At 34.3% G+C, this 11,448-nt stretch overlaps 1 protein-coding gene across 1 annotated transcript; it reads left to right on the top strand.

Annotated features, from left to right (window-relative positions):
* The first annotated feature begins 830 nt into the window (after positions 1–830).
* On the top strand, positions 831–11,225 carry LOC130722255 (15-cis-phytoene desaturase, chloroplastic/chromoplastic). Its single transcript, XM_057572937.1, has 13 exons — positions 831–1,328; positions 1,833–1,921; positions 2,243–2,300; positions 3,125–3,280; positions 3,816–3,964; positions 5,995–6,114; positions 6,315–6,528; positions 6,622–6,724; positions 7,306–7,353; positions 8,746–8,791; positions 9,110–9,297; positions 9,445–9,607; positions 10,798–11,225. Exons 1-13 carry the CDS (start codon positions 995–997, stop codon positions 10,855–10,857), a joined length of 1,728 nt encoding a protein of 575 aa, XP_057428920.1. The 5' UTR covers positions 831–994; the 3' UTR covers positions 10,858–11,225.
* Positions 11,226–11,448: the final 223 nt, after the last annotated feature.

The following is an 11,448-nucleotide window of genomic DNA, read 5'->3' as shown; positions in this document are numbered from 1 at the left end:
TGTCCTATGTGCGTAGGGATTTGGGCCCTGGTTGTCAGGCCCAAATGTAGGAAAAGTCCACATCATGACCCTACCCTCTATAAAAAGGAAGGTCATCACCTTGTACCAGGAACTTTTTAACAATTAATGAGAATATTCCCTTTTATTACATCTTTGCTATTTTAGTGCTCTGATAGGGTTTGCTTTTAGTACCATTCTTACTTAAGCTTACCTTAGAACGCAACATTGATTATATTTTCTATAAAAAGAATTTGCAGAGATAAATTCTGATTGACCTCTATTTTACGGAGACGAAAAACACATTTATGAATAAAAGAAATTCTGAAAATAAATGAATAGATAACAAGCACCGCTAGTATTGGAAAGTGCATTAAGTTTAGAGTGACGTATATGTCACTTAAATGCAATCCCTATCCTACCCCTCATATCCCTCATGCATACAAAGTGCAAAACGTAAATAACAAGAAAGACAAAGGGCATTGTGACCAATTTAAACGGATAGGACGAAATTTGTCCTCACCTTCTTCACTATCCAAACAAGAATATTCGGAAAACACAAATATTAACATTACAATTTACAACAACTAATGATTTGTTCACACTTCATTTTCTCTCCTATCACATTTTCACACATTTTTTTTCTTATTTATCTCTGCATTTCTTATCACATCACATACTATATCACTCATTTTTTATCATCTCTTCATATTTATCAAAGGTGGAGGTGAAAAAAAATCGTAAATAGAAGATTATTTATTCAATTTACAACCCCCACACCCAAACACCAAATAGTACAAAATATTAGTGGCGTGTTGCTTTCTCCACCAAACAAATGCTTCCTTCCCACCATTACCATTTCCATTAGCCAACTCAACACAACACAACACACTTCCCAATTAGTATCCAACCTTTCATGTTTCCTTTCTCTTCATCAACTATTCAAGTTGCTATAAGCTTTATTTGATTCATCAAATTGTTTATTCTTTTGGCTCAAATGGCTGGTTGTGGAATTTTATCTGCAGTGAACTTGAATTATCATGCTGGAGCAAGAAACACAATCAAATTGGGTTCTTCTTCTTCTTCTTCTACTGATAGCTCAATTTCTCTATCATTTGGTGGAAGTGAGTCCTTGAGATTGGGATTTCCTTCAACTCGTGCAACCATCAGGTTGAGAAACCATGGCTCTCCGTTCCGTGTAGTTTGCATCGACTACCCTCGCCCGCAGCTTGAAAACACTGTTAATTTCCTTGAAGCTGCTTACTTGTCTTCCACCTTTCGTGCTTCTCCGCGTCCAGCAAAACCCTTGAAGGTCGTTATTGCTGGTGCAGGTAGGTAACAAGAGTTTAAAGCTTACATGCCCATTTCATTTAATTCATCACAATTGTATCTTTCTTCCAAAGTTTTGCTTTTTCTTGCTTTAGTTCTACTGGGTGTTTTCAGAATGATAGCTCAAGTGGTAAGAGTTAGATAAGGGAGGTCCAGAGATCCGTTCCTGGAGGGTGCAATTTATTTTTTCGATGTAAAAAAAAAATATTATGACATGTTACATTGATACTGGCTCATCACTTGTTAGAGTAACTGTCCCCGAAGATTAGCTTAAGTGGTAAGAGCTAGGGGACATGAGTAGGATGAAGGGTGAAGGGTCCAGTGTTCGAATCCTCAGAAAGCCTAATTTACTAACATTACTAACGACTAACATTTGCCTTAAAAGAAGTCTAATTGTGACAGTTCAGTGTTAGTAATGGAAAAAAAAGCTTTGGAATTTTAGTATCTTCAATGGTAATTAATATGTGTGCCCTATTTGGTTTAATGTGTATTTTAAATCATCCCAGGATTGGCTGGTTTATCAACTGCAAAATATTTGGCAGATGCTGGTCATAAGCCTATATTGCTGGAAGCAAGAGATGTTCTAGGTGGAAAGGTTTTCCTGCTAATTTAATCCCATTTTCATTATGTTGTTGCTTAGTGCTGCTTTTGTTCAACATTTTAGCTTGTCATTTATTAAATAGGAAGCTTTTAATTACCTGAATGCTCAATCATAATCTAATGGGTGTATTGGTTTTATATGACCAATAACTCGAGTTCTTGTTTTATGAATTGATTTTCTGAGACATTGAAGTGGTAATTTAGAATATCATCTTCAGGGAGGCTCGTTAAAGATGACCACCATACACACAACTTATTTATTAGTATAATTCAATTTAATGCATTGTGTATTCACACGATTATCTCGTTTTCTAAGGTTGCTGCGTGGAAAGATGAGGATGGAGATTGGTACGAGACAGGCCTACACATATTCTGTAAGTTCATTAAAATCCCTGGCCTAACCTTTTTCTGTATTATATTTGTTAATTTAATTGATTCTGAAAAATTCAGCATCCTTTTAACTCAATAACTTACCATGCCTTTATCAAACCATTTATTTTTCCTCTGATAGAAGAGAAACAAAAGAAGTAAAATGCTGTTGGATCATTGTTGTGAATATGATTATTAGTTAACCATTTTATTTCTGATCATGTTAAGCATTTTGATTTGACATTGTACTATTATTAGGATAGATCTATTTCCCTTTTTTATTCCTCATACCAGTCTATAAATTAGTGCTTGTAAATGACTATAGATAACACAACTGTGTAAATATTTCAGTTCTTTCAAGTATCATGAATCCTCCTAGTCTCCTAGAGCTACATAAGACATTACATGAGAAAGAAAAGAGATAGAAGAAAAGGACACCAGAAAACCATTTTTGGACAACAGTATGGCATGGACTATGGAGGCCTTTTTCCTTCATGACAAAGTAGTCTAAGATTTTGATCCTTGCTTCCTCATGCTTCTAATTATAAGTTAAATAAAAAAAAGAAAAAGTTTTGGTTAACTTCTGCTTAGTCCAAGCTTCAAACTCAAACAGCTTTTGCGTGTATGGATAATTTGGTCTACTCCTAACAGTAACTGTGGACCAATTAGTCCTTGGCACTACTATTTTGATATCTCTCTTCAGTTTTTCTTTCTAAATGTAACATTTATTGTAAATCATGTTGAGTATTTAATCAAGATGATTTTTTTAATTATAGCAATTTTTATTTGCAGTTATCCTTGCTTTACATTTTTTTCCTTTTCCCCAAAGTTGGGGCTTACCCTAATGTGCAGAATCTATTTGGAGAACTCGGTATTAATGATCGGTTACAATGGAAGGAACATTCTATGATATTTGCTATGCCAAGTAAGCCTGGGGAGTTTAGTCGATTTGATTTTGCGGAAGTCCTTCCTGCCCCAATAAATGGTAAGGTGCAAGACTTAATTTATTTGTGTTTGCTTATAGGTCCACCTGAAGTTTGACATCTCTATAAAGCACATGAACTGCTTTTGTAGAAAACCTACCATAAGAAAGTTTACATTTGTCTGCTGCAAAATGTGTATTGAAATTTTTAGTTTCCTTGAAAGATTTCAGTAACGCAATATGCCAGTAAATTGACTTTGATATCTTAATGCGTTTGATAACCATTGAGGCAAGATATGTTAAATTGGTTCCATTTTATGCAAATTGACATTTAAAAATACAAGTTTTGAGAACAAACATTCTGGTGTTTAAGAGTGATTCCTTTATTCTTTTATTCACTTATTTCATTTTCTTCGCTACGATGGTTTGCAGGATAGGTTTATATTTTTTTCTCTTTTAAAAGGAAATAAATGATGCTTAAAATCTCCTTTTTTATTTTAGTGTCTGCACAATTCCACTTCTAGAGTTTTTCCTTAGATTTTTTGATCCTAAATTTTAACCAGTTTTTACAAGTTGCATACTGTGAATGTGATAACAGGAATATGGGCAATATTGAGGAACAATGAGATGCTGACCTGGCCAGAGAAAGTCAAATTTGCAATTGGACTTCTGCCTGCTATGCTTGGTGGACAGGCATATGTTGAGGCTCAAGATGGTGTTTCTGTTAAAGAATGGATGAGAAAGCAGGTATAGCAGTTGTCTTGAATCTCTTGATTGCTTATATGTAACAATTCATTAATAGATTTAGGTTACTTGGTTATATCACCAGTCAAGGTCATGGCATGTTTGTGACATAAAAGTATAGAGGAAGTCTTGTCAGTTTGTCATGGAGTCACGATCAACTCAGTGATGACAATTCTGAAATTTTCAACTTAGATCAAACTCTTTATTGCTCTGTTTTCATGCTACTTCTGCTTGTTAATTTGAAACCGAACTATGATATTGTATATGTATTAAATAATGTACTGAAAGGCAACAACAGAACGAAGGAGTTGACTACTGATGTGGAACTTGTACTCCCAATTTGTAGACTAGAGTTTATCTGTTGCAATCCTTATATTCATGCACTCTTATGCAGTCTCTCCTAAAAAAAGAAGTCCATAATCTACGATTAAGATCTCCAATTCTTTATCAAATATGGTGGTGTTTTTTTATTCTTCCCAGAATTTGAGTCTAGTCTTAACTCTACCCCAAATGCTAGCTCATGGATGGATTGCCTTATCATTTATAAGGACTTTTTAAGGTCCATAACTCTAGTCAATGTGGGGCCTTAACACACCTGTCTCACTCTAAGGATGGACATCTAGAGCGTGAAGTTCGCAGGACTAGACATTTACAAGTAGCCCAATGAATGGATCTAGGATAGGCTTTGATACCATCTTGAATTTGGGATGGGCCTAACTCATTCTCAAAAGTTAGCTTGGGAGGTGAGGATTACCCAAATTTTTATAAGGACCAGTGTTACCATATCTTTAGTCTATATGAGACCTTAGCAAATTTTTTTTTCCTGATATTGTCATTTATAAAAACACGTCAATAGTTGAAGCCTTGTCCCTTATTTTTCCTCCTTTTTCTTTATTCTGAAATTTGTTTATTTTTTATTAACTGAGAAATATGATAGAACTTTATGAGAAATATGATAGAACTTTATATTGTTATCTGATCCAATAGGGATATGAATGAAGTTGTCTCGTCAGTTTGCCTTGTATTACTGGGCTGACTTGCTGGTCCTTTGGGTCAGGATTGATATAAGAAAAAAGCTTACATACTTCCAAGATCGGGAGATATATAAATTTTGTATAGTTCGTTCTTGTATTTTTGTTTATTTCTTAATTCAATTATGGCAGTCATGGTATTTTACATTATCGAGATATAAAGAAAGGATAGCTGTAGTTTTAGCTGTGTTAGAAATATGATTTAAAAGCATTCATATGTCTTCACCCAACAGGTTAAGCTTTCATGGTAGTTAGTTCAGGGCATGGTATCAATCGATCGAAGTCTCTATGACCAAGTGGTCTGAAGTTCAATCCTTGTTGCTCCCATTATTCTGATTAAAAAAATTGAATTTTCAGCACATGAAAGGTAGGTCTGTGCATTGTTACCCAAAAGACAATTGGACATTCGGTGGCAAAAGTATACCATGGCTGCCTAGCAGGCAACAGATTCAGGCCAATAAACTATTGTGTGAGGGGTGTGTTGAAAATATAATATAAAACCATTCACGTGTTTTCACACAATAGAGTGAACTTTTGGGATAGTTGGTTAATGATAAGTTGTAATGTCATATGACATTGCAATCCAATTGCAAGGAGTGGGATCCCACATAATAAGTATGAGATTTTGGTGTGGGGCTTATAACACTTTGGGCTCTCCAGTTACATCAACTAGCATTTGTGGTGTGGTTCTGCTATGCTTATCATCAATCGGTATCTAAGCCTTCTACCATGTCTCTCACTCCCAAATGAACAACACGGGTGGTGACACTGGCATTGTAGTATTTGGCCAAGACTAGTCAAAGGGCTAGTCCACAGCAGTCCGCATGGGCGCTAGGCTGGGGGGCGTGGCGGGATGTTCGCTTTTTTAGTGTGGTTCTCCCGAGGCTTACTTAATGCTTCAAAAATAATTTTTATCTACCTTTGGTTGATTTCACCAGAACAGATAGCAACCTACTCACTTTATTGCAAATGTGAATAACACACTATTTCTGCATATTATAGGGCATACCAGATCGAGTAACTGATGAGGTGTTCATAGCAATGTCCAAGGCACTAAACTTCATCAACCCTGATGAACTTTCAATGCAATGCATATTGATTGCTTTAAATCGATTTCTTCAGGTGCAATCATTTCCTTTCTTAAAATTCTTTTCTATTATGATTAATTTGTTTGACAAGTTCATTTTATTTCAAATTTCATACTTGAATGAAATCAGAGTAGTAATAACTCTTTACTCCACAAACAGGGTTTGTGGGCACATAGGAAGTTCTTCTTCTTCTTCTTCTTCAATTAATCAATATATTGTTAAATTCTTCAATAGGAGAAGCATGGTTCCAAGATGGCCTTTTTGGATGGCAACCCCCCTGAAAGACTTTGTATGCCAATTGTTGATCATATTCAGTCCTTGGGTGGTGAAGTTCATCTCAATTCACGTATTCAGAAAATCGAGCTAAATGATGATGGCACAGTGAAGAACTTCTTGCTAAATAATGGGAAGGTCATTGAAGGTGACGCTTATGTGTCTGCAGCTCCAGGTAGGTTTTTCCTATTTGCCGCCTGAATATTTTATCTGGCATTCTTAATCTTGATAATTTAACATTTTTGAGTATTTTTTCTAATTGAAACAGTCGATATTCTGAAGCTGCTTCTTCCCGATAACTGGAAAGGGATTCCATATTTCCAGAGATTGGAAAAATTAGTTGGCGTCCCAGTCATAAATGTTCACATATGGTAAGTAATGGAATTTGATGGTGAAACTATTTTTGGGCATTTGTTCTGCTCCATATTTTAATTAAATTATTATGGTCATCATTCTATCATTTTGATATCTGATATGGAAAACCTCTCATATGAACTGAAAAGTATGGAATAGAAATCTTCACCATCTGATTTGTAATTTATATTCTTCTGATTGAATGGTTGTAATATTTTTGGTAAATGGAAACTAAAGTTAAGGTGTAGGCACCTATTTCAACATATAAAATTATGTCACTAATCACTATCAAAACAATCAAAGCTTTTTCCTACTATGTGGTTGACTACATAGTTCAAATGGTGCCATAATATCGTATAATTCTTGAACCATGTCTAATGACAAAACATCTAAATATTGATGCTGTAATATGACAGTTTAATGCCTTTTTTTGAAAAATAAAAATCCTCTTACTATATTGATATATCTTTTCAAAATTCAGAATGACAAGAGGACAATTACTATGTAATATTTTGTCAATGATGATTCTATATTTCTATTGTAAGCTTACTTAGCTCCTCCTTTGTGGTGACATACTAAATACATATCAAATTTCCAGGTTTGACAGAAAACTGAAGAACACGTATGATCACCTTCTCTTTAGCAGGTATTCCTCATACTTTGAAACACTTGTGATGTTTGGAAGGGATAAAAATGCTATTCACTTAATATCTCTTATGATTTTTGTGGAACGAGATTCATATTATTTCACTTTCGTGCTTCATAAGGTTCATATTTTCTCACCTCTTGTTGGGAAATTAGGTAAATATAACATAGAAAGGATTACTAAGAGATGAGCAATGTTATCAGTGGCGGATGACAGTTTATGACAGCAAGCCAAATATCGACCATAGAAAAATATGGCGGATGAGGTTGCGGGTTGTGGCTGAAGCATTGTGCCCATAATAAAAAATATAATATACGCACCAAAATATAGATAAAAACTGGATAATATAATAGAATAAAGTAGAACTAAGAACCTATGTTAAGAACAATAATCTGAAATGATGGAAAACCCTCAAATATGACATAATATCATAAACTAACTTCATTGAACATCATAAGTCTCAACATAAGTTGCCATTTTAAACAAAACTTAGAGGTTGAGAATGACCGCTGCTCAAATCAACTAAGAAGAAAAAAATGGAGGAAAAAAAAAAGATGGCGAGAAAACAAGGAGAAATTGGTTTGATTTCTGTTAGGGTGCTAAAGAAAAAATAAAATAAAAGAATCTGTTAAATAAATAACTATTTGGCTAGGAGATCCTTTTCCTATTGCTTGTTTAATTTGATTGAGTTTGTTTCTTTAGAATTTTTTTAGGGAGTTTATGGAAGTTATCATGAGGAGGTTGATTGAGTTTTTTGTGTATGTTAAAGATAGATAATTTTTTATTGTATTGCAAGTGATATTATCTTGCTATTTGATGGAGGCAGCTAACAAGTGGCTGAGGTTTTTGGTATGAGGATCACATCATCTTTGTTGTGTGAAATGATGTTAGGATCCGTAAAATCCTAACAGTGAAATCGGTAGAGTAAAGAGGACAAAAGAAAATATTTTTGGTATTTTTTTATTATATAAACTGGAAGTAAAAGATAACATGGCTGGTTCCTCCAATAGGGCTGGTTTCCTTTACAACTCAATAATTCAATTCCATGACTCTAACCTAAGGATGATACTCCTATTTATAATAAACTGACTCTATCAAAGAAAATATATAAACTACTAAAATAAAAGATTGACTCCTAATAAAAGATAATATCTCAAAATAAAAGATAGACTCTCAAAATAAAATATAAAATATAAATTACTAAAATAAAAGATTAAATCTAAAACTAAAATATAGACTCCTAAATTAAAATAAAATAAATCCCTAATATTTAGAATCCTAACTAATGAACTCTTGTTCTTGTTTATTTTCGTAATTGCATTTGTAGATTATAAATAAAGCAGTTTCATCCCCTCACATCTTCTTGTACATTCTATATTTTTCTACTTGCAGAAGTCCCCTTCTGAGTGTATATGCCGACATGTCAGTAACTTGTAAGGTAAACCCACTTCTCACTTGTTTTTTATCTGCACTGGTTTATTTCTTAAACCCCATGCAAAAGTTGTGCCTACATGGTCTAGGCTAGCATTATTACCCTCCTGTATATGTAAATAGAGGCCCCTGAATGGATTGAGATAATCCTTTCTGGATAAGCAGTAATCCCTTTCTCTGCACAACTTATTTCAGCTTTCAGATATTAATGCAAAATATATTTTAGTAGTTTGTGATTGAATTCCTTCTGCATATAGCCATTTATCTGGTAATCATTAATATTTAAAATGTTGTTTGGGTAACTGTGTTTCACTGTCTTATGCAGGAATATTATAACCCAAACCAGTCTATGTTGGAGTTGGTTTTTGCTCCAGCTGAAGAATGGATCTCATGTAGTGATGAAGATATTATTGGTGCCACAATGTCTGAACTTGCTAAACTCTTTCCTGATGAAATTTCCGCAGACCAAAGCAAAGCGAAGATTCTCAAGTACCATGTTGTGAAAACACCAAGGTTTGATTGAACACCTTAAGTAGTGGATTATTTCCTTTAATTCTTTAGCAAAACATGGATTGTGGAATGTCTCTTTTGATACTCAGCTAATGAGGATTACATAACAGTAGTCTTCTGATCCTAACGAAACTGACAACATGGTTTCAGATCAGTTTACAAAACTGTTCCAAATTGTGAACCTTGCCGTCCCATACAAAGATCGCCTATAGAAGGTTTCTATTTAGCTGGAGATTACACGAAACAAAAATATCTAGCTTCAATGGAAGGCGCTGTTCTTTCTGGGAAGTTTTGTGCACAGGCTATTGTACAGGTAAAATCTGTCAATTATCTATATAACTTGCATCAGTAGGATTAAAAGATAATTAGCAAGAAATGCTATTATCTACACATGCTTTCTTGGTGAGTTTTTTAGAGAACCTTGTTCTGAAATATCGATTCAGTTAGATGAATATTGCAAAACTTGGTAGTCCAAATTCTAAAGTTGAATGCTTTTATAGGGTAAGTTAAAGAGTAAGTTCATGCTTTTAATTCTTTTGCGGTAGGAGAAACTTTATCAAGTTCCAATTGTTAGAATGTAATATAAAACCATTCATGTGGCCCTTACCCAATAACTTGAGCTTTTGGGATAATTGGTTGTTTGACATAGTATCGGAGTCTCTATGACTAAGTGGTCTAGACTCTAGAGTTCGATCCTTGCTGCCCCCCATTATTCTAATTAAAAATGGAGTTTCAGATCATGGTAGGTGGACCTTTGCATTATCCACGCTTCAAGCCCAAGTGGGCTCTTACATGAGGGGCCTGTGAGAATATAATATAAAACCATCTATTTAGCCCTTACCCAACAGCTTAAGCTTTTGGGATAATTGGTTGCTTGATATGGAATCAGAGTCTATTCTAGATCCGTTTGTATCCGTTTGTTGGTGGAAACCTCCCAATTTGGGGCACCCTGTAGATGTCTAGTTTTGTAAATCCCATGGTCCAAATGTCCAGCCCTGGGCGTGAGAGGGTGTGTTAGAAGTCCCACATTGGCTAGAGATATAACATATATAGCCTCTATAAGGGTAGAGCAACCCTGGGCGTGAGAGGGTATGTAAGGTATCTTAAACTTCTTTTGTTAAAAAAAAAGTTGTGATTTTATTTAGTATTTATATTAATTAATTAATCTTTAGTTAAAGGGAATATTTCGTTAGCATCTTTAGAAATTAGGTTAATTTATTAGAGGAAGTGGAGTTTTGTTCTAGCAAACCTTGAGAGGGCTACTTCACTCATATTTTTTATGCCCGTTGATTCAATAGTCATTTACAATTAACATGGAATTTGAGTTATGAGAGGATTGAAGTCTAACGAATAGTTCTGGATAAAGAGATTTTGACGACTAACCGAAAGATATTAAGAACAATCCTATCTTTCATAACTTCAGCTTAGGTTTGTTGGTATGTTTTTCCTATAATTATCAATCACATTGCTTGCTGTTATTGAGGCTTGCCAAAACTTATGCAGGACTCTGAGCTACTTGCTACTCGAGGCCAGAAAAGAATAGCTCAAGCAAGTTTTATTTAAAAAAAAAGAAACAGAAGAGTTGAAGATTAATTCTGGAAGAGCACAGGAGCATCATGTCAACATTAGCTTTATCTCTGGTTAAGATATCGTCAACTAGGCAAAGCATATTTTAACGATGATGTGGAGTAGTGTATGTATGGGGAAAAAGCAGTATGAGAAAATTGAAGTTCATGACTTCAATTGTAGTGTGGCCAACACCTGAAAATTGAAGTCGTCATTGAGCCATTGTAATAGAGGGACCGGAATGACAGTTTTTTCTCATATATCCTTTTTTATTTATGTATTATCTTGTATATCATTCAATTCTACATTTGTCAGAACATTTGATGGAATGGCAAAATATTCCCAGAACTAGTTGGAATTGAACATATCTTCCGTTGACAAACAGTTCTTTACTGTTTTCAAGACATCATATCCATGATAAAAGAATTGAACGAAAGCTAACCATCAATTTAACATCTGGGATTTTCTTGTATTCACTTGCTAAAATAAGATATGGGTTGGAATATTGAGATATTATTTAATTTGATATTATTTGTTTTTAAAAGATTTTTTTTTTTATTATTAGGAGGTTTGCTTTCTATTTTTGAA

The sequence above is a fragment of the Lotus japonicus genome, chromosome 6, assembly GCF_012489685.1.
Source record: "Lotus japonicus ecotype B-129 chromosome 6, LjGifu_v1.2".
Taxonomy (NCBI): domain Eukaryota; kingdom Viridiplantae; phylum Streptophyta; class Magnoliopsida; order Fabales; family Fabaceae; genus Lotus; species Lotus japonicus.
Note: the sequence above shows the minus strand (reverse complement) of the source record. Positions and strands in the feature narration are given on the sequence as shown.